This window comes from Eschrichtius robustus, chromosome 7 (assembly GCF_028021215.1).
Source record: "Eschrichtius robustus isolate mEscRob2 chromosome 7, mEscRob2.pri, whole genome shotgun sequence".
Lineage (NCBI taxonomy): Eukaryota > Metazoa > Chordata > Mammalia > Artiodactyla > Eschrichtiidae > Eschrichtius > Eschrichtius robustus.
The window spans coordinates 75,894,426-75,920,567 of record NC_090830.1 but is presented as its reverse complement, the minus strand read 5'-3'; the positions used below and the strand labels follow the sequence as shown (position 1 = coordinate 75,920,567).

The 26,142-nt window shown below is 51.4% G+C and overlaps 1 protein-coding gene across 1 annotated transcript; it reads left to right on the top strand.

Annotated features, from left to right (window-relative positions):
• The first annotated feature begins 13,554 nt into the window (after nucleotides 1-13,554).
• Nucleotides 13,555-25,432, top strand: TBATA (thymus, brain and testes associated). The gene is made up of 10 exons (XM_068548875.1): nucleotides 13,555-13,616; nucleotides 14,879-15,114; nucleotides 17,068-17,223; nucleotides 18,106-18,185; nucleotides 19,351-19,524; nucleotides 21,482-21,563; nucleotides 22,374-22,518; nucleotides 24,113-24,165; nucleotides 24,932-24,974; nucleotides 25,216-25,432. Exons 1-10 carry the CDS (start codon nucleotides 13,570-13,572, stop codon nucleotides 25,430-25,432), a joined length of 1,233 nt encoding a protein of 410 aa, XP_068404976.1. The 5' UTR covers nucleotides 13,555-13,569.
• The last annotated feature ends 710 nt before the right edge of the window (nucleotides 25,433-26,142 follow it).

The following is a 26,142-nucleotide window of genomic DNA, read 5'->3' as shown; positions in this document are numbered from 1 at the left end:
TTCTCGTGCTGGCTTTGAGACTCACATGCTGTGTGGCTTTGGATTCACCCTTTACCCTCTCTGGGTCTCAATGTCCTGAGCTCAAAATTGGATAGAGAGGGGAAGCTGCTCTCCAACTCTGTCAGACTAGAATTCTCTATGCCCTACTTGGGTTACACTTCCCAGAAGCCTCTGTTTAGAAACTCGACCTCTCTGTGCTCAGGGTCCCAGGAGGGGCCCTTGATCACAGAGTTATTTGGTTGGAGAGGGTGTCTGCCCTGGTCCTGCGCTGAGGATGCATGGTGGGGCCAGAATGCCCTGGGAGGCCAGCGCCTTCTCCCTCTCCCTCCCCTTCAGTGTTGACACAGATGGCATGCAATGAAGAGTAATATAAGTCCTGTGTAAACAGAGGACCAGGGGGCCAATTAGTAACCTTGACCCATGGTTACTCCTCGCCTGGCCCTGCAGAACCGGTTTCCAGGACTGACTCGCTCAGAGGAGCTGGGCTTTGGACAGCTGGGCGGGCAGCAGCTATATCCGGAGCTCAGGGTCGGGGTAGAAGGAGAGGGCGTCCATCTCTGCAAGCAGATGGAAAAGATTTTATGTCTTACAAAATTAAAGAAATTTTCCCCAGTTTTTTGTTTGTTTGTTTTTTTTTTTAAACTAAAGGCAGTCGTCCTCCATGCTCCATGCTCTGGGGAACGGACCTAGGCAGAGGGATCAAGGACAGCGTGAGCTGAGGGGGCAGGATGAGCAGGAGTTAACCAGGCAGAGAGATGCAGGAAGAGTGTTCCAGCTGAGGAAACTGTATATGCCAAGGCCCAGAGGTGGGCTCAGGAAGGCCAGCGAGCATGGCAAGAGTTAGGGCGAGGGGAGGGAGAGGCTGGTGTACAGGTCAGTAGGGACGGATGTGTAGGGCAGGTGTACAAATGCACATGCCTTCAGGGGCCCAAGCAGGTAATGGGAGAGTTACCATTTGGGAATGTAGACCTCAGGCTCGTTCATTCATCCATTCAACTATTTAATGTTAGGTTGCAGTATCCTGGGTGGGGGATGAATCACTGAGCAAAACGAAGATCCCTGCCGTCATGCAACTTACATTCTAGTGGAAGGAGACAGACAAATAAACAGAATAACTAACTATATGGCCAGGTAGAAGGTGCCAAGGGCTGTGGAAAACGAAGCAAAGCCCAGTATGGGAAATAGAAAGTGTGGGGTATGCAGCAGGATGTCATGGGTGCTACAGTTTTAAGCAGAATGGCAGGCAAGTGCGACGTATGATAACTCTTTATCCTTAGTTAGCAACAGGAAACAGCAAGCCAGCATAATTTCTGGACAAAAAGCGCACAAAAATATTGCAGGACCATATTGTGTTCTTGTTGCAATTTGCATAATCTGTCTTGTGATCATGATGTAACTTGCTGAATCCAACCCCTCTTTGTTCATTCCATCTTCCTCTCCCAAGAGAGAGGAAAGAAATTCGTAGTTGCACAGTAATTGTCAAGTGATCTAAAAGGTCATAAAGAAGAATATGACTAAGGAGCTCCCAGAACTTTGGGCAACTTACTCAATTGTTTTGAAGTTTTGTTTTTTCATCAGAATATACTATATGTACAGACCAGTCCACAAATCAAAGAGTAGAGCTTGATGAATATCCACGGCGTGAACGTCAGTGTTCAGCACCCCTATCAAGAAACAGAGTATGGCCAATTCAATTGTTTTTTTTTTTTTTTTTTAATTTTTATTTATTTATTTTATTTATGGCTGTGTTGGGTCTTCGTTTCTGTGCGAGGGCTTTCTCTAGTTGTGGCAAGTGGGGGCCACTCTTCATCGCGGTGCGCAGGCCTCTCACTATCGCGGCCTCTCTTGTTGCGGAGCACAGGCTCCAGACGTGCAGGCTCAGTAACTGTGGCTCACGGGCCCAGTTGCTCCGTGGCATGTGGGATCTTCCCGGACCAGGACTCGAACCCGTGTGCCCTGCATTGGCAGGCAGATTCTCAACCACTGCGCCACCAGGGAAGCCCAATTCAATTGTTTTTAAGCAAATGCAACTGAGAACTAGATGGAGATGTTAAGTGTCCTGAGACCTCAGGGCCCTGTAGGATACAGTATTTCTAACTTTTTCGAAAGAGCAGTAAGCAGCCATTGAGGTCCTTTTAATCAAGGAGCTGACCGTATCACATTTGTGTTTTAAAACAATTCCTCCGCATAGTATAGAGAATGGCTGGAAGAAGATCCAAATGGCAGACTAGGTACAGGCTTTTGCTTTCATCTCAGCAAAGAGTGAAGGCGGTTGGTTCTAGGATAGAACAAGGGCGTGAGCTTAGAAGACGGACTCTTGGAAAGTGGGATAAACAGATTAGAAGGAGCTTCCCAGAACTACAGTCCACGCTGTGCCCTGACCAGCAGGCTGCCATGTGTGACCAAGCTAGCAGCCCCTGAGGAGAAGTCACATTCGCAGCTCAAGACAAACTAACCCATGCCTAGTGGGCTATACCTTTAACTTGTTAGAGCAGGATTGGGGTACCTCTCCCTTAACCACGGGACTCTTTCTGACCTGATCATTTCCCACAAAATAGAGCTGGTTGCAGCAGTAACCAATAGAGTGGTTACATTCGTGCTGAGGCTATTTCTATCTACCCTAGTGTTGTGGGCTGAATTATGTCCCCCAACAATTCATATGTTGAAGTCCTAACTCTCAGTACAGTACCTCAGAATGGGACATTCTTTGGAAGAGGGGTCATTGCAGATGTCATTAGTCAAGATGAGGTCACACTAGAGTGAGGTGGACCCCTAATCCAATATAACTGGTGACCTTTAAAAAGGGTGAATGGAGACACATACATGCACACAGAGAGAATGCCATGCGGAGATAAAGGCAGAGATGGGGACTATGCTTTTACAAGTCAAAGAACACCAAGGACTGCCAGCAAACCACCAGTCTGGGGCAGAGGCATTGGGCAGATTCTTTCTCACAGCCCTTAGAAGAAACCGGTCCTGCCGACACCCTGATCTCAGATTTCTGGTCTTCAGAACAGTGAGACAATAAATGTCTGCTGTTCAAGCTACCCTGTTTATGGTCCTTTGTTATAGCAGTCCTAGCAAATTAATACACCTAGATTCTCAAACTAGCCCCACACTTCAATAGGTTGACAAAAGAAGAATGGGAAGGGAAGGGTGACACGACCACTCCTAGTTGCCTTACATCCCCTCTGAGCGTCCAACTGTTGGAGCAGTGACTGGGGTCGGGAAGCCTCCAGGAGCCCTGGGGTCCACTGCCGACTGGCTTCCTGGTGGGCAAAAGCAGCCTGAAGCTCGTCCTTGTGGATCTGCTTGAGGGGACTGCTACACTCAGTTTTGGGGTGCAAAGAAACACCTGCCGCTTAGGGACAGATGTTGCAGGGGGCAGTGCAAAGGAATCCACTCATTCAGACATATTTCAAATACCCACTCTTACTATCCACTTCTCATGTAATTCACGTACTCCGAATATTTAAACCATTTCCACTGGCTGCCCAGTCAAACATCTAACTCAGCACTGCCTTGTTATTGCATCATCTTAGACTCAATTAAAAACTTGTTTTGGTCAAATATCCTTACCAGTCCCTCCAATATACAAATAATTTCAGTCCTTTAAAGCAAGTTGTTTATCGCTATAGGCCTGCTTCTGATCCTAGCTACATCCCTCCGGGGAAGTCTTACAAAGTCTCTGGTTGACAGCAAGAGGTCCTGAGGGGATGGCTCAATGTTGTCTCTGGACACAACCTCACAACTATAAAAACAAGTCAAAACCAAGCCTTAGTGGCAGAGAATCAGTTACAGAAAATGCATGAACAAGGGTCAGCAGAGATTGCCCGGGCCACACCCCAGGCTATTTGGAAAGCGCTTACCTGATATCTTCCATAAATGATAATCCATAGCAATAATCATCTATCAGTGGATGTACTGATCTGTCTGTGAATTAGATCATATCTGGAGAGGATGCCCTCCAAGGGAAGGTACCATACAAGGCCCAGTTAATTGAATGTTCTTCTTGAACTTGGTCCACAAGGCCCCTTATGATCAGCCCCTGCCTCTCTCTACCTTCATCTCCCCCATTTCTACCTCACCCTCAGACTTTATACCCCAGGCATAGTTAGAGTAACTATGTAATTAATCATCCAATCTGGGACACTTTTGAGACGGAGGACATAACTAATAAGTTTTCTGGGACAGCAGGCATAATAAACTGGACTGTTCTGTGCCTTCTGGGATTTCTCATTTCCCTAGTCATGTGGAATTACTTAGAGTTGCATAACATGCCATGGGCCCTTACAGAGTTGTCATCACAAAGAGGGCCGAGGCTTGATTTATGTAACCATAAGAATAAATCAAGAATATTGACTGGAAGCTTCAAGGAGATATATTTTGGTTCAGTATTAAGAAGAACTTTCTAGCCAACAGGACTACACAGAAAATGAACAGGCAGCCTTGGGCAGTAGAGAGCTCCCTGTCACTGGAGCTGTTTTGTTGACAAATACTAGCATACAGTGGGTAGGACTTCTGAGGAGAGGATTCAGGCATATAAGGGGTGAATAGGCAGAATAACTACCTTAGACTCTGATTCATCTATTCATTCATTCAATGAATATTTACTGGGCATGAGGCATTGCACCAGGAGTTTGATGAATTAGTACAAAACAAATACACCCATGCAACCAGCATGCAGAGCAAGGCCCTATGCTTGGTGATAAACGAGATAGATGTGGCCTCTAACCTCTTGGAGCTGACAGGCTTGCAGAAGAGATACATGAAATTGTAAGAATTATTGGGTATTCAAAGACAGTATGAGGGGAGAACTTGGGATGGGAGTCAAAGAAGGGACATTTAAGTCGAAAAGGGATGAATGTAGGAAACTTGTCTGGTTCCATGATCTTAGATCTTTCTGGAGAGCTCAGGCTTATTCTCTCTTCTCTGATGCCTACACTTTCAGTTGGGTAACCTTCCTGAGTGCTGCTGACTTAGACCAGCCTATAGCTGCCAGCTCCAGAGCTGTGAGTCCTGTTCAGATGACATGTTACCAGGTAACTGACCATCCTAGGGGAGACAGGAGGGGTGGATGAGCCATGTGGGGTCGTTAGTCACGCCTCTTTCTTTCCTCCTTTATTCTCTAAAAGATCATCAGAAGGCTAGTCACACAGACTTCAGGACAATAGAGGCACAGGCAATGCCATGGTAGGTAAACCCCAAGAGCCTGGCAGAGACTCAACTTTAAGAGCAGCCAGCTCTCTTCAAAGCACCCAGTGATACTGGCCACAATCCAAAATCTCATGTATGAAGCAGAAGAGACAACAGGTGAGATAAAGGGCATGTGATCACAGGATTTTCTCCTGTACATTGATGGGAAATAATACCAGGATCATACAGCAGATAAATAAGTACTAGGGATGTACTGTACAACATGATAAATATAATTCACGCTGCTGTATGTTATGTATGAAAATTGATAAGAAAGTGAATCCTAAGGGTTCTCATCACAAGGAAAAAAAATTTTTTTCTATTTCTTAAATTTTGTATCTATATGAGATGATGGACGTTCACTAAACTTATTGTGATAATCATTTCATGATGTATGTAAATCAAATCATTATACTGTACACCTTAAACTTGTACTGTGCTGTATGTCAATCATATCTCAAAAAAACTGGTAGGAAAAAAAAATCAGTTAAAAAAACAAAATCCCAGCAAAAATTTTTGTAGATGCAGATAAATTATTCTAAAATTTGTATGGAAAGGCAAAGGAACTAGAAGAGTAAAGACAATCTTAAAAGATAAAGCTGGAAATCTGCAATATTGTGATTTATCATAAGAAATATATATCCATTTAGTCTTCATCTTCATTCCTAGCTCCTAAAACCCTTGGAATTTCCTACGTGATGAGACAGCTAAAGGTGTCTTTTGTTATTCATAACTGGCTCCTTCAATCACACACCTGACTTTATGTTACTGAGGTAATATTTGGTTGCCAGGGGAAACTTTCAGCCCTACCCCCTGACCTGGGGCTGGTGGTGGACTCAATCACCAATGGCCAATGATTTAATCCATCACGCTTACCTATTGAAGCCTCCATAAAAACCCAGAAGGATGGTGTCTGAAGAGCTTCCAGGTTGGTGAGAGGTCCACATGTTGGGAGCGGCACACCCCGGTTCCAAAGGGACAGATGCTCCTGTACACGGGCTCTTGCCCTAGGTACCTCTTCATCTGGCTGTTCATCTGTATCCTTTATAATACCCTTTACAATAAACTGTAAACATAGGTAAATATTTACCTGAGCTTTGTGAGCCATTCTAGCAAACTTGCAGACCTGAGGAGGGGATCGTGAGAACCCTGATTTAACACTGGTCAGTCAGAAATACAGATGACAACCTGGACTTGCGACTGGTGTTGTTACCAATAAGGGCTCATGTGCCTGCGGCCACAGGAAGCCAAATTCTGACAGCGGGTGTTTGCAGCAAAGTAAGGGTTTTATTGCATCACACCCTGCAAGGGAGTGGGAGACAAGTCTCAGATCCACTCCATTTGGTCTTTGAGTGAGGGATGTTTTGAAGGGGAGGAACAAAGAGGCTGGAATTAATCATCATCAGGTGACATTTCTGTGACATTAAGGTTCTGGGGCTCAGGATGTCTCTGGTTTTGGATTCTCTGGCCAGGTGGTCCATGGCTCAAGGGCCTGTTATCTCACGTTGCCCTGGAGAAACAATCTGAGTTTGTACGTTAACGACGATATCTATAGTAGCAACCTGAGTACATTAACGATGTTATCATTTCATCGACAACAGCAATTTTAGTCATCTGACCCTGGTCGATGAGTGTTCAGTTAGCACAGGACTGAGGTCAGAGGGGACAAGAAAGGGAATAAAGTTTTGGATTGAGAGATTAATCATCAACTCAGTACGGGAACTTAGTTTTAGCGGGACACTCAGTTTCAGTGTCTGAAATGGGGGCAGCCCTGTGGGACTGGGCCCTTAGCCTGTGGGGTCTGATGCTGTCTTCGGGCAGACAGTGTCAGAATTAAGTTAAACTTGTAGGACACCCAGTTGGTTCCTGCTGAAATGGGGAAATGCTTGGTGTGGGGAAAACCCCATACATCTGGTGTCAGAAGTATTGAGAGTGGAGCAAAAAAAATAGTTTTCTCCAATGAAGTTTTATACCACTAGATATCAAGATGTATGTAAAACTACAGTTGCTAAGAGAGTGTAGTATTGGCAGAATGCTAGACCCATAGTGCGCTCGAAAAGAACGAGTCCAGAGACAGACCCACACGTATATGGACACTTGAATTTTGATAAAGGTGATACCAGAGAGAAGCAAGTCAAAGACAGTGTTTTTAAAAATGGTGCTGGTCAAATAGATATTTGCAGGGGAAAAAATATGGCTCTTGACTCCTATCTTGCACCATACACAAAAACCAATTCCAGATTGATCATAGCTCTAAACGTGAAAAGTAAGACAGTAAACTTTCTAGAAAATAATATGAAGAGTATCTTCATAACTTTGGGTAGGCAAAGATCTCTTAAGTAGGACACAAACACCATTCATCACTAAGGACAAAATTAATCAATTGGGCTAAGTTAAAATTAGAAATTTCTCTCCATCAAAAGACTGCATTTGATGCATCCTATGATGTTTTGGTGATACTTGTGATGAAGGGTTCTGGTGTTTTTCTGTAGCAGAAGGAGAAGCAAGCAGTGTGGTGACAGTACGGCCTATTCTAATCTGTGTACACATTTGTGTTTCCATTACCTCCAGGAAGGACCCTTTACTATTGCCTCCTCTCTGGGCACTATTTGCACAAAATCAGCTATTCTACTCCCTCAAATAAATCCAATATGTATATGATATTGTGATATAATAAGAAATATATATTTGGTTTTTGACTCTGGTTCCCGGCACAGAGCTCCTAAATCCCTTGTAATTTCCTGAGTGACAGGGGTGTAAAGAGTGTCTTTTCTTATTTACAATAAGTTCCCTTAAACCTTGTCTGAGTTTCTGAGTTTATGCTAATGACTTGACTCTTATGGGCCCCTAGATAGCTTCAGATGGGGGCTGGTTGCTATAGAGGAACCAAACATATAATTAGAGGGTTGGAACTTTCAGCCCCACCCTCCGACCTCCAGGGAAGGGAAGAGGGACAGGGGATTGAGTTATTCACCAATAGACAATTATTTAATCAACCATGCTTGTGCAATGAAACCTCCATAATTCAGGGTTGGTAAATGCATCCATGTGCTGGGAGGGTGGTACACTCCAGACTCCACAGGGACAGAGAAGCTCCTGCGCTCAGGACCCTTCTGGACCTTGTCCTAAGTACCTCTTTGTTTATAATAATAGGAAGTAAAGTGTTTCCCTGGGTTGTGTGAGTCATTATAGCAAATTATAAAACCTGACGACGGGGTCATGGGAACCCCTGATTTGCAGCCAAGTTGGACAGAAGTGTGAGTAACCTGGGAACCCACTACTTGTTACTGGAGTCTGAAGGGGGCAGTTCTGTGGGGCTGAGCCCTTAATCTGTGGGGCTGCACTAACCCTGGATAGTTCGTGTCAGAATTGGATTAAACTGCAGGATACCTAGCTGGTGTCTGTAGAAAATTGGAGAATTGCTTGGTATAGAAAACTCACACATTTGGTGTCAGAGGTGTTTGAGAAAATATATCTTAGGGACGTATTTACACAGTAACCTTGTTGGGAGATACGGAAATAATGATATCCTGAAAAGTTATGTTTTTTTTAATCTTTCTCTACCACAAATTTAATATTATGTCTCAGTATGTTTGATAGGAGTGAAATAAAATACTAAGAAAGAAAGAAAAAAAAAGACTGCATTTGATATGTATAGCTGATTCACTTTGTTATAAAGCAGAAACTAACACACCATTGTAAAGCAATTATACTCCAATAAAGATGTTAAAAAAAAAAAAAAAAAAGTCTGCATTTGGAGACAGAAGAGCAAGCCACAAGGGGAGAATATATTTTTTAACACATACAAGGATTGCTCTGATCATCAACTTCCTCATCTACAGGGTTAAATGAGACAATATGTTTAAAAGGATTAGCACAGTGCCTGGCACATAAGAAGTGTTCCATACAATTTTACGGTGCTTCTCTTATAACTGAGGCATCCTAGCAGGAGAACTGTACTTCAGACCATTTACAGGCAGGCAGAATCTCTCTCCTCTTTCTGACGCTCCGTAAAGAGCAGTCGGAAGGGTTTCCTCTCAAGTCTCTCATAAACCTTATACACCAGTGTTGAGGGCATTCCGTAAGGTACCCCCTTCAATCCCAAAGCTGCAATCTGCACGGAGATCCGGTGTTCAGTTTTAAACAACACAGTGGTGGGGTAAGAGGTGCAAGGGGAGGATGAGTGGGCTTTAGTCTCGGCCAAGTCAGGTCACACTGTGGGAAATCCCCCAGGTGAGCTGAAAGCACCACGGAGGGGCTGGCAGGAGAGAAGAAAGCTCTCTCTCCTTTCAAATACAGTCTTATTTATCATAGTAGCCATCAGGATTCCCAGAAGCATGCAAGAGGGGGCTTTCAGAATGGTTTCAAAGGGGTCACCTCATTCCTGCAGAGACAAGCCCAGGAGAAGCCAGAGCCTAAAGGGAGCACGTTCTGACCTGTGTGGATGGAGAAGCACTGGAGGCAAGGCCAAGCTCAGAGGCCACCCCTGAATGGGGCACTGCAGTGGTTTGGGTCCCCACCCCTCAGTGGGGAGGGGCAGAACTTCTGAAGAACTTGGGTTTGCCTCTAGCCATCCTCCTTCCTGCTCTTCCTCCCCAGCAGAGGACACAGAGTCTAGAAGCCTTGGGCCACTGATATGAAGCCAGGGGTGCCGAGAAGGAAGACCCTCGACTAGGCCCACCCCCATCCGTTTTGAGGGCCGGCAGCCTGACTCCTAGGACAGCACCAAGCATCATCTGCAAACCCTTCCATTGTTGGCAGAGTCTGTGTACGCCCCTCACAGCCTCTGATCTCACGTCAGCCCTGTGGACAAAGGATTATCCTGGTCCCCTGTTTCAGCGGTCCAAGCTGAGCCTCAAAGAAACAAAGTAAACTACCCATGGTAGTTCTCAGGCTCAGGACTCATCCCATCCCCCTCCATCTTCCCTCCATCAAGATACCAATTACAGATCATCTATACTTCAATTAAAAAAAAAAGATACCAATCACAGTGATTATTATTACCATTTTTGAGCATCTCTTGTGCACCAGGCATATGACTGGGTGCTTCGCTTTTATTCGTTTGTTTGTCCTTCAGAATAACCTGAGAGGGCTTCCCCGGTGGCGCAGTGGTTGAGAATCCGCCTGCCAATGCAGGGGACACGGGTTCGATCCCTGGTCCGGGAAGATCCCACATGCCGCGGAGCAACTAAACTCGTGTGCCACAACTACTGAGCCTGTGCTCTAGAGCCCGTGAGCCACAACTACTGAGCCCGTGTGCCGCAACTACTGAAGCCCACACGCCTAGAGCCCGTGCTCCACAATGAGAGAAGCCACTGCAATGAGAAGCCCGCGCACCGCAACGAAGAGTAGCCCCCGCTCGCCGCAACTAGAGAAAGCCCGCGCGCAGCAACGAAGACCCAACACAGCCAAAAATAAATAACTAAATAAATAAAATTTAAAAAAAGCAAAATCTAATTAAAAAAAAAAAAAAAAAAAAGAATAACCTGAGAAGTAGGTGAGGGTGCCCCATTTTACTGGCTCAGAGAGGGTAATAATATAAGTTAGCATACTTGGTGCCAGGCACTATTCTAAACACTTTCATGTGCATTACGTCATGCAATCTCAAAAATCCCGTGAGAATAAGTGCAAGTATCATCTCCATTTCAGAGACAGAGGAACTGAGGCTCAGAGACATCAGGTAAATTGTCTGAGGCCTCATAGCTAGGAAGTAGAGCTGGAATTGGAACCAAGTATTCTTACCACTGTTCCACACCTCTGGCAGTACAGACGACTTACTCAAGGTGGCACATCTAGGGAGTGTCAGAATCCCATGGAAACCCCTGCCGAACTGAAAGCCCAGGGTCCTCCCACCCAGCTAACCTGCCTAGAGTAGGGCTGCAGGGATGCTTTGGATCCTGTTGGCGGCCTCCTCCTCTCCATCTAAGAGACAGCTCTCTGCGAATCAATCCCCAGAAATAGGATGCATGGAGACAGACCCCCTCCGTGGTGGCAGACAGCCCGGTCAGGCTGACAGAGCTGGCACCCAGCCCAACCAAAATTTTTTGCCAGTTTTTCTCTCTCTGCATGATGCTCATTGGCTGAAACCAGCCCCTGATTCTCATTTTCTCCCTTGGTCTCCATTGAAAGCGCTGAATGGGAGATAGAAAGGGAGCTTGGAGGGAGGGCGAGCAGGTCCTCAAGCGAGCCCTCCTGACCCTCCAGGAAGGGTAAGAGGAGCTGGGTGGGGGTGAGGAGAGGGGTGCCAGGGAGTGAGTCCTGCAGCTGTGGGGCAGAGGTAACCTAGCAACCACTGGCTCATGCTGTCACAAAGCGACAGGCTAGCCCACAGAACTGACGAGCCTTCCCATTGACATATCTTTTTGCTCCTTCCTGCTGGGGCAGCAAGGGCTACTCACCCACATGCTATAGTGGCCACTTTCCTCCGTGAGTCCGGGGATCTCCACAGGGCAGGAAATGGGCGCTCCAGACAGCCCAGGGCCTGGGGGAGGACCCACAGGGGCCAAGAGGGGAAAAGGGAAGTTCTGTCTCTGCATTGGTGTCAGCCTTCAGGCCCCTTGTGCCTGGCCAGCTGGGGGCCCAGGGAGAGAGGGAAGGAAGGTCAGGGTCAGATGCAGTGGGGCCCCGACCTGGCTTGCTCTGGAAAAGGCAGGCCTGGCCTGCTAGAGGCTCTGGTGACCTCTTCACAGCAGCTGTGGACTATGACCCATTAGTGGCTTATAAAATCAATTTAATAGTTTGCATCTAACACTGACAAAATGAAAACAAAAAATAGGATGAAACTATCAGTATGCATCACATATAACAAGGGTAAGAATTGCTTCAGTTTCACATACACACACAAATGCATGCACACTTGTGTGTGTGAATTGGGTTATGATGTAAAAATGAGTTTCTTAACTGTGGTCGCAGTCAAAAGTATTTAAAAGTCTCTGTTCTATCGAGTCCTTTTCCTGTAGGCAGGTGGGTATGGGGCATCCCAATGCCCTGTCCTCAACCCGGCAGCATCTAAGTGCTCTAGAGCCTAGCCCCCATCATTAAGGATGTCCAAACTTCCTTCAAAGGAAGCCCTGCCAACTGGTTTTCTCTTTAGGCAAAGATCAGGAGACTCTGAGTCAGGATGCCTGGCTCCTTGCTGTTTGATCTCAAAGTCTCTCCTCTTACCCGATCTCAGGTAGTGCTGTCCGCTCCCCTCCACCCTAACCTGATGGAAGGCTGGCCCTGGGGGAATCTCTGGGGTCCCTTGCAGATTCTATGACTCAGACGGTTAATTCTCAGAATACACTGATTTCCTGCCTCAACCCCATCCTTGGCACCTGCAACCCCAGCACTATATATATACAGATCCATAGATTTAGATTAATCACAATTCTTGGCTTTAACACCTATTATCTTTCATTCATGTCGTCACCAGTAAATGCACTTCTCAAACCAACAACTGGAATACCACCACCAACACATCATATTTGCTCCTCTCCTCCCACCTCTCCCCTTCCCATCTGCCCTCAGAAATAGCCTCTATCTGAATTTTGTGTTTAGTGTTTCATTGCTCTTTTTTCTTGTTTTATCACGTTTATGATAATTTTCCTTGCTTTTTGTTTCTTTCTTTCTTTTTTTTTTTAATTTTGGTTGTGCAGGGTCTTAGTTGCAGCAGGCAGCCTCCTTAGTTTTAGCTCGCCGGCTCCTTAGTTGCAGCACGTGTACTCTTTAGTTGAGGCCGGTGGGCTCCTTAGTTGCGGTTCACTGGCTCCTTAGTTTCGGCATGCATACTCTTAGTTGCGGCATGCATGTGGGATCTAGTTCCCTGAACAGGGGTCGAACCCGCGTCCCCTGCATTGGAAGGTGGATTCTTAACCACTGCGCCACCAGGGAAGTCCTCTAATTTTGGTTGCTTTTGAACTTTATTTTTAAAAAGCATCTCAGGCTATATGGTCTCCTGCAACTTGCTTTCCTAGACTTAGCATCACATTTGTAAGATTCATCTGTGTTGTTGCGTGTAGCTGTGGTTTGTTCATTGTCGTTGCAATATAATGTTCAATCGTCTGAATGGACCACAGCATATTTATCTATTCTTCTGCCACCGGACATTTAGATTGTCACCAGGTTTTTGCTAATTTGAACAATGTTGGTTTGAATATTCTTACACATAGCCCCCTTTGCACATCTGCAAGAGTTTCTCTGGGGTATATTTCTGGGAGAGGAATTGCTGGTTGATATGGCATGCAAATGTTCAATTTTATAAGATACTGCCAATTTTTTCCCCTAAAATCTGTTCCGGTTTACACTCCTGCTACCAGTCAACAAGAGTTCCTGTTATCCATCTTCAACACTAGTATTAAATTCACCGGTCCTTACTCTGTTAGAGGCCCTACAATGGCTACGGAAGTGAGGACCCAATTGGCAGAGCATCCACTGACGAGGTAAGGTCCCAAATGCCTTCCCTGCTGACCAAGGAGGTGGAGGGGGCCGGGGTGGGTGGAAGACAAAGGAACTCAACAAACTGAGGGTCCAAGTGGAGATCACCTTCCACTGCCATCAGCCAGGCCCCCAGTGGGTTCTCAGGCCTGAGTTAGCAAAGTCACAAGCAGGGCCCCTCCTGGGTAGGGAGAGAGTCACAGGCAGGGGGCAGGAGCACAGAAATTCCAGGGGTTTTCAGGGGCTGACTTCTTCTGTTAGTTGGGGGTAGGGGAGGCCAGCTAACAGTGACTTTCAGAGAAGCTTTGCTTTATTTCTTTAAGTCCCAGATCCCTTAGAGGCGAATCGAGGACGGAACAGGAAACTCAGGGGCCTGGTCAGCGAGATCTGCAGAGGGTCCCGGGGCAAAACGCCTTGCTTAGCATATCCAGAGTCCATCTATACTCCTCCAGAGGGACTCCCTTCAGCCAGGGCCACCGGAAGGGAAAGCAGACAGTGAGCAGGCAGGTGGTCCCACCAGGCCCCTGGCGGAAAGCAGGCCACCTCTGGATCCTCGCTGGACCTACTCCATCTCCTCCTCCGGGGGCAGAAGCACAGCGTCCTCAGGAGAGGGAAGGGGTGCGGGTGGAGGACAGAGAACCTGAGACGCTTGTCTCCAGCGAAGCGAAGCAAGAGCTTGAGGCTTCCCTGCAGCGACGCAGCCCTGACAGCCGCCCTGTCACCTCTGCATCTCCGGGGAGGGGGCCCCCCCCCCGGAAAAGGACTCGCTGGCCTAGTCCGGCCTTGGCGCCAGCTTTCGCTCCTGGACGCTGAGTCTGGGCCAAAACTGCCCCTGAGGGCAAGGGGGGAGGGTGACAGCCTATAGCTGGCTTCTCTTGGGCTGCCAACAGTTTGGCTTGGGGAGAGGCCCATGCTAGGGTCAGCCCCCTGGCCCTGGAGGTGTATATAATGTACCTTTGCTCCAGTCCAGGTATTTGGATGAGTAGGTGGGTCTATGGCTTCTCTTTCTGGCTTTAGAAACGGTTTCTGAGAGAAAACTGGGGTCCTGGCTCCCTGCTCAGGCATCTTAGGAAGACAGAAGGGTCCCTGGGGCCGGATGGCATGGCTGGGAAAGGACCCTGGGGGAGGCTCAGCTTTGGTGTCACGGGGGTGGTGGTGAAGTCCTGGAAACCAGATTTCAGAGTATCTCAGGAATGGATTCTAATAAGCTCAGGTGGGCACCGCTGCCAGGGGGCTCCATTTGCTTCTCCCTGACCCTCTCCTTCAGTCCAAGGGCTGAGCCAAAACCCGAGAAGAAATCAGGGTGCAGGCCAAGGAGCCACGTGGACGGCGGGCCACAGAAAGAACTGATGATCCCAGGGATCGTGGATTTCAATCTGATCCGAGAGGCACTGAGGACCTCCAAGCCCCAAACTCCCGGTGCCCACCGCTTCGGCCACCTCAGCCACCACTCCTTCTTCTCCCGGCACCACCCCCATCCCCAGCACGTGACCCACATCCAAGGTAGGGCTGAGGCAGGCCAGAGCCTGGCCGGAGGTGGGGACAGGGGAGGGCGTGCTGGAAAGGGAGGACCCAGCCCGCGCTTGGCCGAGCCAAGACCCGACCTGAGGCAGGGGCAGGGTGCGGGGGTCCAAGGGCAGACTGCCTAGCCCTACAGGATTTAAGTCATTGCCGATTCTCCCATTTTACAAATCAGAGAAAGGGATGAAGGTTCTCCTGCAGAGCTGCACTCTCTTCTCGAACTCAGGCCATTTCACCCACTCAGCTATTCATCCATCAAATATCTAATGAGTGTGAACTATAGGTCAAGCAGTTTTTTAGGTCCTGGGGTTATGATAGTGAGCGAGACAGACAGTCCCTGCCCTCACGGAGCCGACTCTTTGGTGGGGAAGAATAGGAAATAGATAAGGTGTCAGATGTGGTAAGTGCCAAGGCTATAGGGGGAGGCCTGACCAACGGCATGACATCTGAGCAAAGAATAAAGGAAGACAGGGCATGACCCATGTGGATCTCAGGGGGAAGCCTGTCCCAGGCAGAGGGAACAGCAAGGACAGAGGCCCTGAGGCGAGAGCATCCTGGCTCTGTTGGAGGAACAGCAAGGAGGTCAGTGAGGCTGGAGCAGAGTCAGGAGGGGGGAGAAAGGAGATTCATCAGAGAGGCAGCCGGGCCCACATCGCGTGAGCCTTGGAGCTCACCGTGGTCACCCTTAAGCCATCTCACTGGGTCAGATAGGAGCCACTGGAAGGTTGAGAGCAAAGAGGTAGCAGAAGGGATCTACTGGCTTTTGAATGGATGGTGGCTTGGACCGGGGAGGTAGCAGTGGCGGAGTTAGTGGCCCTGCTCTAGAGATATACAGAAGGTAAGGCCAACGGGATTTGCCGATCGATTCAAAACAGAGTATGAGAGGGGAGAGGAGGCAGCCTGACTCCCAGGTGTTTGGCCTGAGTAACTGGAAAACTGGAGTTGCACTGGCTGAGACAGAGGAGCCCACAGAAGGGGCCAGTGGAGGATGGGGAGGGTCAGGGGTTTGGTCTGGGACGTGGGAGGTGCAACATGTGCAATGCCTCTTAGAAGTCTGAGGGGAGGTACCGAGTAGGGAGTCAGGTCCACTTGGGGCAGAGATGCCAACGTGAGAGCCACTCAGATGGGGGTGGTATTTGAAGTGGTGTGCTGGATGGGATCATGAGGGGACCATGTAGATGCGGGGAAGGAGAACCTGGCATGAGCCTGGGGACCCCAAGGCTAAGGGGTTGAGGAGAGGAAGAGGAAGCAGTAGCGGAGCGGCTGGTGAGCTAGGAGGACCCAGGAGAGTGAGGGGCCCTGGCACCAAAGGAAAGTGTTCGGGAAGACAGAGCGAGCACCCACGGTAAGTCCTAACCAGGCTGTTCCCCAAAGCTTAACTAATGATGCTATAACATCACACAAACCTTAGACCGGAGGGTCCTCACGTGTAAATGTCTCTTACCACCTCCAGGCTGCCGTGCACTCAGCCCTGCAAGCCTGACAGATGGCATGAAGTTTTATCCAGAGGGTCTCACTCCCTGTGATTTGAGCCCAGGCCCCTCTTGTCACAAACTGTGGCTTAATGACCCCCGTCCCCACATCCTCTTCTTTAAGCTGCCTGACTCTGTGTGCTCACACCTGCACTTCACTGCCCTGTCACAGAACACCGAAAGGACCCCAGGACTAGGGTCTCAGGAAGCCCAGGTTCCTGTCTTACCTCTGCCTGACTCACTGCGTGACCCTGAGCACATCCTTTCGCTGCCGTTCTAAGTGTCCCCAGGGGTAAGGTCGCAGTGGTTACAGAGGCCCTCCCAGCTCTCGCCATCTCTGGGCTTCTGGTTACTGGAAGAAGTGGGCCAAGTGCTCCCACCTGCTCACCAGCCTCCTCCCAGCCCCCCGGAGTTCTTGGGGTCCACTCAGGCCCCCCTTCCCACAGCCTCTAACCTTTCACAGATCTCACCGGGAAGCCTGTCTGTGTTGTCAGGGACGAGTTCTCTCTGGCCGCCTCACCTCAAGCCACGCTCTTACCCCGCTCTCTGATCGGGATGCCCACCATCTCGGTCCCCATTGGAGACCCGCAGTCCAATCGGGATCCCTGGCTTTCTTCTGGTGGGTACTTGGGCCACAGCCCCTCTACCTTGGGGTTATACCTGTGCCTGGCAAGAAGGAAAGGGCCATTGCTCTTAGGTCAGTGGGGTCTGGTGGGGAACCCCACTGTTTTCCTTATTTCCTCGGGCAGCTGCATTTGCGTTATTCCCCAACCCCAGGTCCTCAGAAATGCACCCCTGCTTGGCTTTGACGTGTCTGAGGAGTCATAACAAGCAGAGGACAAGCAGATTTGGGCAACAGTCATGTGACTTACAGCTCTAGCCAGGAACAGTATTGGAAATACTGTATTTCGTAACCTGTGTGCTCAGGCACCAGCCAATCAGAACAATCAGCCATAGACAGTGTGTTGGGGGGCGGAGGGGGAGGGCAGCATTTCAGAGGCCTCTGCTCTGCCAAGCCTTACCCTTTCCCTTAAGGGCAGGGAGGATCCTGGGGAAGGGGCAGAGGGGCTTGGAAGGCTTGCTGCAGTGCTCGTTACCAACCTCGCCAGGAGTCACTCAGTATTTTAGTAACTGCCACAGCATATCGACTGAATCTCTGTCCTGGCTTTGGGCTCCTAACAGATGCAAAGCTAGACTAAATCACAAACATCTTGGTACATGTAGCCAAACGTTCTCCAGCATCTCCCAGTAAAGCCACAGGCTAGGACATCAATATCAGTAGCCACCATACCCACCAACCCACCAGCGGTGTGATTCCTACTCCTTCCCTCAAGGGTACCACCTCCCCTGTGAAACTACCCCTCCCTTTAAGATGCAGGGCAGGAAGACGGGGAGGAGAGGAGGCCCTTCCAGCTACAGTCCTCCCCACACCCAGTGTACAGGGAGGGCAAGGAGGAGAGCCCCAGATATCAGTTGGCCGGATCTTGTCCCCTCCTTCCAGAGGCCTGGAAGAAGGAGTTGAAAGACCTGGCTTCCCGGGTGGCCATCTTCACCAAGGAGAATAAGCCGAAGAGCAAGGAGGTGGGTGCAGAACAAAGCAGATGTCTGAGAAGAGATGAAATGGACTCGCTCCTTTGTAACTAAATCCCTCCCACGTGGCTTCCAGCAGATCAGCACAGAGCGAGCCTTCCTGAGAGGCGCTACTGTTGGCACAGGGGAAGGGGCCCATGAATTCAACCCAAGGGAGAGGGTCCCAGTGAGGGTTCAGAGGACAGAACGTACCAGGTGGAGAAATCCAAGAAGGGCTCATAGTTTAGAAGCGGATGGGGAGAGGCGTACCTAGTGGAGGCGTACAGCATAAAGGCTCACAAGCTGGAAAATGCAGGGCATCCTTAGAGACCAGAGGGCTGAAGAACAGGGTACAAGTGGGCAGCAGTGAGGGAGAAGGTGGGAGAAGGGCTGACTTTGGACGTAGGCAAGATCAGCTTGCTTCTCATTTCTGAACTTAGTTTCGTGTCTAATCTGAGAAGGGGTGGAAAATCCCTGAAGAATTTCAGACAGAACGGGGGTGGCCTCCTGGGTGCTATTTGCTGATAAACCAGTAAGGAGAAGTGGGAGGCAGCTTGAAAGTGGTTGAAATTGGTCCTAGGACAGGCCCAGCTCTTTGTGGCTGAGTCTGGTCCTGCCCTCGTCTTGGGCAACAGAGTTCTCGTCCCTGCTCTGCAGCTAACTCGCTGTGACACTCAGGGCAACTCAGCTAAGCTGTCTGGGTCTCAGTTTTCTTATCTTTAAAATGGGGAGAAGGATACTACCAGTCTTAACTGGAGTTCCAGGGACAGGAGGTCCTAGGCCTTGTGCCCACAGGCCTGGCTCAGGAAGGTTTCCCAGGGCAAAGAAAGGATGGCAAGCTGTGGGGGACAGTATCCTACACCAAGGCAGGATACTGTTTTCAAATCTCCGACGGGCTGGGCGGAAGGGCATGGGGAAGGCCTACCCAGGAAGAAGTACAAGGACCACCCGAGAACCACGGGGGGGCAGCCAACATTCAATGAAATTCCAGCAGGAAGAGCAATAGCTATAATGGAAGGGCCGCCTCACTGGCAGGAGGGGTCTAGGACAGGGTCGGGCTGGCCTGGTTGATCTCCTGGGTCCCTGGCCTCCTCCTCTTCTTTTCCCCCTTGTCCCCTCTGCTTTCTCCTCTTTCTCCCTCTCTGCGTAGAGTCTCTGGCCGCTTTCTTCCCAGCAGAAGCAGGAGCCTCAGCGGGAGCAGGGGGCGAAGTACTCAGCAGAGACTGGGAGGCTCATCCCTGCTCCCACCCGGGCCACGGCCCGCCGCCACTCCCGCCAGGGCGCACGAAACCGCCCTGCGAGCAGAGATGGAGGAGACCAGACCTTCATCCTGCAGGATCAGGAGTTGCTGGTGAGGCGCTGGGAAGGTTGGGGGCTGTGGACCCTACAGAGGCCCTAGTCTGAGGGCAGAGAACACGGTGGTACCTGCTCCCAGGCTCACAGGGATCCAACTAGGACCCTTGCAAACCGCTTTCAAGCCTGGCTTCTCCCAGGGAGCCTTGCGCCTGAGACCATAAGGCTCGAAAACCCCAGACCTGGGAGTCAGGAGCCTGGATTCCAATCCCCAGCTGCCTCTAGCTTTCTGTGTGAGCCTTTCCCTCTCTAAGTCCTTTTCCCTCTCGGGACCTTAGTTCAATGATTTAGCCAAACTGGGAGCACGGACACGTTGTCACAAGGTCTGGTCCAGCTGTGGCACCTGACGTGTTAGTGAAGGGAGCCACGGCGGTGGAACGAGAAGCCTGGAGGTGGAGGCCCTGCCTGGCGTGTCCTCACCACGCCCAGCCTGCTGCCCCCCGCAGCCTGCAAGGCTGGTCGCAGCCACCTCCCCACACCCTGGAGCCATCTGGTCTGTGCTGCAGTGAAGCATAAAGCCCCCTCCTCCGTGTTCGAGTGTCCCATGGGGGCCTGAGAGGCACGCGGGAGTCGTGCTGGTGGGCGAGGCAGTGAGAGTCTCTGTTCAGAGGCGCACATGTTCTCCAGGAGAGGCCAGACCATGACAGCATCCTGACACCTTCCCTGTGACCAGTGCTTTAAAGCACGCAGTCCCCTTGGAGCCTTACGACAGACAGTTCAGGGAATAGATAGAGCAGACAGGACCCCATTCCACAGATGGGGAGGCTGAGGCCCTGCCGGGTGACAGCCCATGGCCCAGGTCCCCGGAGAGGGAGCAGCATGGCAGGGGCTAGAACGCAGTGCTTTCTCCACCGTAGGGCGGCCTCACCTTCCCTGGAAGTAGGTTCTCGGGTCCTGTGGGGAGGGGGCACAGGGCAGGTAAGTTGGATGCGGAGAATGGAGAGGGACCCCGGGCAGATGGGGGCGGGGGTCACCTCAAGGGGCGGGCACCCGGGGGTGAGGGTGGGCAGCCGAGCAGTCGCAGGCCTGGGGAGAGGCCCGGACCAGCTCCCGCTCTGCCAGGGATGACGCAGACCTGCTGGGCACTGACAGCGCCCCTCGGGTCCTGGGGAGACTGACCACCAAGCACTGAGGGAACCCCACTTTCCTAGGACTCCGGGGGCTCCGCCTCCCCCCTTGGGCCCCAGCTCCACATAGGCACAGCCGCCAGCAGCAGCCTGGCCTAGGGAGCCCCCACAGCCCTGCTAAGACAGAGCTGGATCTCTTGCCGATGATCCCTGACTGGAGGACACCGCGGGGAAAGGGCCGCGAAGTAGCAAAGATGCCAGAGGCTGAGAAGGCGGCTGGGAGCGAAGAGCGCACGGCTCTGGGCGGAAAGGAGCCCCCGGCCGAGCAGGGCACAGAACCAGCTGACTCCGGCCCTCAGGCCGCCCACGGGGATCACCCCACCTCTTTGCTAACATCTCCAATCTCTGAACTTGGGAACTTCAGGGAGGGGAGGCCCATGGGGTCCCTGAAATCCCCACACCAAGGACCCAAGCATTCGGGACTCGGTGCATCTCTGAGGAACTGATGGGCCAGCTCTGACCTTGCCTTCCCAGTGAGGGACTTTGGGGTACAACCAGCCCAAGTAGGGCTCAGGGATGAGGGGTCCAAGTGTCTGATTCTGAGGCTTCGTTCTGCCACAACGGCTCTGCGAGGTGTCCTCCTCTCTCGAGGCCTCAGATGCCTCATCTGCCCGGTAGGGAGGTTAAGAATCTTCCTCCAGGGCTGCAGGCAGAGAAAGCTTTCTACAAAGTGTAAAGTCCCATGCGGAGGGGAGGCAGGGACCATAGTGGGGACGCGTCTAGCCAAGCAAGGGCCCTGGGAGACCACTTCGCGGGGGAGGCAGCTGTGCAGCCCGCTACAACATGCCGTCCGGCCACGCTGACCCACGCCTGTCCTCCTGCCCACAGATCCTGGAGCTGCTTTCGCAAATCCTGCAAACAGACTCCTTGAATGCTATCCAGTTCTGGCTACTCTACGCGCCCCCCAAGGGTGAGGACACAGTCCCGGGCCCAGAACCTCGCCTGAGTGGAGACCGCTGAGGGCTGTGTCCGCTGTTTCTGCAGGACTCAGATGTCACTCGGCTCCCACCCCAGGGCCTTACACGGGGGCCTCTCCTCCTTTTTGGAGCCCCAAACTAATCTCTTCCAGCTAGACAACGTCACTGCTCCCTCCTCCACATTCCTCAGCAGGGTTTCCACGACCCTGCTCCTTAGGGGGGACCCCCTCCTCCACACTGACCGCAGGCCTCGGCCCCTGGGAGGGAGACATTCAAAGACCATACGTAGCAGACACAGCCTTTAATCCACCACTGTGGGAAACGCACATGCACGGAGATGCAAATGCTCGTACATAAGAGCACACACACATGTGCACGTGAACACGTAAATGGACGTACACATACTCACTGGGGAGGTAGGTGGAGGGGGTATCTAAGTGGGAGGGTGAGGAGTGATGAGAGCCAGAGAGCCGATTGGACGGGAGAGTGGAGGAGGAGGAGGGGGAGGAGGGCGGGTCCCCAGCAGGCTTCCCAGGGGGCCAGGGGGTGTGGTGGCAGGTGGACCAAGAACCAGGTACACTCGAGAGAGGTGTGGAAGGCCGAGGCACGCTGCACACACAGGGGCCAGAGAAGTGTGGCCTTCCCCACGGGCCCCCGAGGACAGAACGTGAGATGGTTAGAGAGAGCCGTCTGGGCCCACTGGGCAGAAGAGCTGGAGGCCCTGCTCCCTGCCTGTCCCACCTAGCGGCAGGATGGGGGCCGAGGTCTTGCCCCTGAGGATTCTCCCCCGCCTGTGTTTACAGAGAAAGACATGGCACTAGGCCTCCTGCAGACAGCAGTGGCTCAGCTCCTTCCCCAGCCCCTAGTCTCCATCCCAGCAGAAAAACTCCTGAACCAGCTCCAGGAAATTCAAGAACCACTTCAAGAGAGGCAACAGCTACCCTACAGGTGGGCTTCGCACCCCTCAGCTGCCCCTCTCCTCCCTAACATTCAGCCACCTGTCCTCCCAGGTGAGGCCAGTGGAGGCCAGAGGAGGGAGCCCAGTGCTGGCCAGAGCCTGGGCTGCCTAAGCCTGTCCTGGAGGAAGAGGCCCATGCTCTCCCCCAGACCCCCCCAGTCCTACCTATGTGGCTTGAAAGCTTACTCTGCCAGACCAGACTCCAGGGGCCAGCTGTGGGGATGCTAAGGGGGTGACCTGTGTCAGTTGTTGCAAGACAGGGCTGGGTAAGCCACATCTGGCTCTCCACGAGCTCTTGGTCTTTGGGAGGACACAAGCAGAGAAGGAACGGTGACACAAGGCAGGCAGAAGTACCTTTAAGTATTAAGTCCGGTATTAAGTCCTCTGGATGGCTGGAGAGAAGGATTAATGATGAGCTGGGGAAAGGGAAGATGAGGGAAGTCCACACACAGCAGGGGAGTGGGGCCTGAGTGTCAGCCATGGGACCAGCAATCCTGAGTGCCCACTATGTTTGCCTGACACCGCTGGGTGTTTAACACATTTCTAGTCCATACAGCCACCCACGGAGGCAGTAATACCTCCATTTTACAGATGAGAAAACAGGGTCAGGAACAGTTGAATGACAGCCCAAAATCACGCAGCTGGGCAGCAGAAAAGCTGGGGTTCAAACTTAGGCTTATCTGACTTCCAAGCCCAGCAGCGCTCAGATTCACCAGGGAGCTTTTTGAAAAGGCAGATGCCTAGAGATTGTCACTCAGTAGGATGGGGGTGAACACGGAGATGTGTATTTCCAATAGCCCTAAGTATGTCTGAAAGTGCCTGGGGACACTGCTGGGATGGATAGGATTTGAACAAGCAAATGAGAGGGTGGGGAAAGTCAGGAGTGGAAGTCAGAAATGGGAAGCGTTAGGGAATGTTAAATCTGGGAGTGGCTGGAGCGCGGGTGGGCGGATTGGTGAGAAGGGGGCGGCATGCTGTGCTGGCTTGGATGTGCTGAAGGTGTGGGTGCTTGCTCTGGCCCTGGACTCGGTTTTCTTTTCCACTTTGAGACCAGGGGTGGCACAGTGGTAAGGCAGCTTCACTGTGACCTTAGGCAAGCCACCTGCCATCTGTGAGCCTCTGTTTCACCTTCTCAAAACCCCCTCTCCCGGAATCATAGGGAGGAAAAATTACATCGGGTGCATCAAAAGGCTTGCTGAGTGCAAAGCCAATACAAGATATGAATGTTATCCATGCTCATCAGTATTTCATTAGGGAAGCAGGGTTTCTGTCTTCTCCACTCACACAGGAAGGTTTCCCGTCTGCAGGGAAGCAGCAGGCCAAGGAAGGGCAGGTGCAGTGGCCTCCCTACAGCTCCCTACAGAAGGGCCTTGGTTCCCTGTGGCCACAGCGGGCGATGGAGTCACAGTTGTTGGGGTCCTGCTTGGGGTGGGGCCATCCCTGGACAAACACCTGCTGGCTCTCAGGAGGGGTGGCTCTTGCCTCTCCCTGGGGCACCTTCCCCACCTCCCTGCCCACCCTGCCACTCGGCTGGCTGCACGGCTCCAGCCTGACCTTCCCAGCCTCTCCTTGTGTTGGTTTTAGCCAATCCCTGAAGAAGACGAAGACACCACCTCTATCAAAAAGCGAAAAACCAGGTAAGAGTCCACGTAACAGGTCACTGGGGGCTCTCAGAGGCCCACCATGGCTAGATTCCTCAGGGGATACAAGGACCCCCTGGAGATGGGGCCCTGCCCAAAGAAGCGGCTCATTTCATCCATCCATCCATCCATCCATCCACTCATTCGTTCAGCAGATCCTTAATTAGTACCTAAGCGCTAGCTTCTGGGGTCACTGGGGGAGAATTCGGAGACGAATTCCTGCTGCCGTGGAACTTCATCCTAGGCAGAGGAGTGCAGACCACAAAGACACCTGAGGCAGATGGGTGCCCTAAGGAAAATGGCAGGGCGATGGCAGAATCAGGAGGACAGGCAGGGTGGGGAGAGGGCCCCTTGAGCCGAAAGGCAGGAAGGATCCAGCCCTCTCTGGGTCAAGGGAGAGCCTGCGAGCAGGGCTTCCACCTGCCAGCTGTGTTGGTGAAAGGGCAGGCAGGCCAGGGTGGCCGGAGCCTCGTGGGTTCGTGGACGGTGGTAAGAAATGAGATCGGTGGGCAGAGCCGGCCTGTGGGAAAGGCCAGGCATGTGGTCTCATAAAGAGAGCATGGGGTTCACCGGAGGGTTATCAGCAGGGTGTGGTGGGACCCCTCTGGCTGCCGTGTAGAGAATGGACTGTGGGGTTCCAGAGGGGATGAGGGAGACCAGGGAGGAGGGGGTACCTTAGACCAGAGGCGGGGGGAGGGGAAGGAAGGTTGGAGGGGAGAGGAGAGGACAGGTATTCTCGATGTACACTGTTCTGCCCCACTAGACTGTAAAGGGTCCTGTGTGCCGGGCAGCGTGTCTGACACGGAGTAGGTACTGCTCAGACATCTGTGACCTGAATGTAGAAAAGGGTGGTGAGGCTGGGGGAGGGGAGTCAACCCCTCCCAGGTTGCCAGGAGAGCCCGAGCGGAAGCCTGGCCTGACCCAGGCACGCACACATCCACCAGGGCCTGGCGGGGAGAAGGGGTCTCCCCAGATCTCCTGGGCAGCTCCCAGGTAGGGGCCTGGCCCCTCACGCTCTCCTGCCTGCTGTGTTCCCCCCCCTCCCAGAGAACGTCGGGAAATCACAAGTTCTTCACGTGCACTCCAGCCAGAACCCAGAAGAGAAGGCGGCAAAGCCAAAGGCAGAGGGCTGAGGAGTCCGCACCACTTTGCCCACCTTGCTCAAGAAGAGTCCCTGAGTTCAAAGATTCGGCCCGCACCTCCTCAACAGCAATACCGGTTTTCCTATCACGTGGAGCCTATTAAAATACTGTCTTCCCCTTAAGAGGACAGTTCCGCTCTCCTACCAGGAGGTCTGTGCTTGGGTAGTTTGCTCCAGGAGGGGGAATGAGCTGTACCAAACCATCCCGACTCCCTTGGAGAAAGCCTCCCCATGTGGGGCTTCCCTGGTTCTGTTAGGTTCCAGAGAACTGAAGGGCAGGTCGTAGCTGGGGCTCTGCTCATCCTTGAGCCAAGTCTCACAGGGTTCTGGGCAGATTAGAGCAGAGGCTGGGAACTCGCCACTTTACAATACCGATCCATACCAATTACTGAGTTCCTACCAGGCACTGAGGCAGGACTTAGGTACTAGCTAATTCACATAGAACACTATGTGAATTGCTGTACGTATTTTATATATGGTACTATGTTTGATGTTCCCCAAAGCTCTATGAGGTAGAGAATCACTCCCATTTTATAGATGAATAAACTGAGTGAGGCTCAGAAAGGTGAATGAGCTTGTCCAAGGCCACACGGTAAGTGACAACCAGGATCCAAACGCAACATGTCTGGATCTAGAATCCCTGCTCCTATCTGCTGCACTCTGCTGCCTTGCGAACAGCAACCCTCACCGCAAGTTGTGGTTACATTCCTGAAGAGCATATGGTTAGGAAAATGGTGCTTGGCAAGATCAAGAAGGAAAGGGACATTATACAAATGTGACCCAGATGCAGCTGGGGTGTCTCTATCCTTTAAGATATAGAGAAGACGGCTTTG

Bases quoted from the DNA above. Each gene is read 5' to 3' on its own strand.
- TBATA (XM_068548875.1), top strand. From the start codon at position 13,570: ATGGCTACGGAAGTGAGGACCCAATTGGCAGAGCATCCACTGACGAG. The intron at 18,186-19,350 runs GTGGGTGCAGAA...TCTTCCCAGCAG, and splicing joins ATAAGCCGAAGAGCAAGGAG to AAGCAGGAGCCTCAGCGGGA. The intron at 21,564-22,373 runs GTGAGGACACAG...CTGTGTTTACAG, and splicing joins ACTCTACGCGCCCCCCAAGG to AGAAAGACATGGCACTAGGC.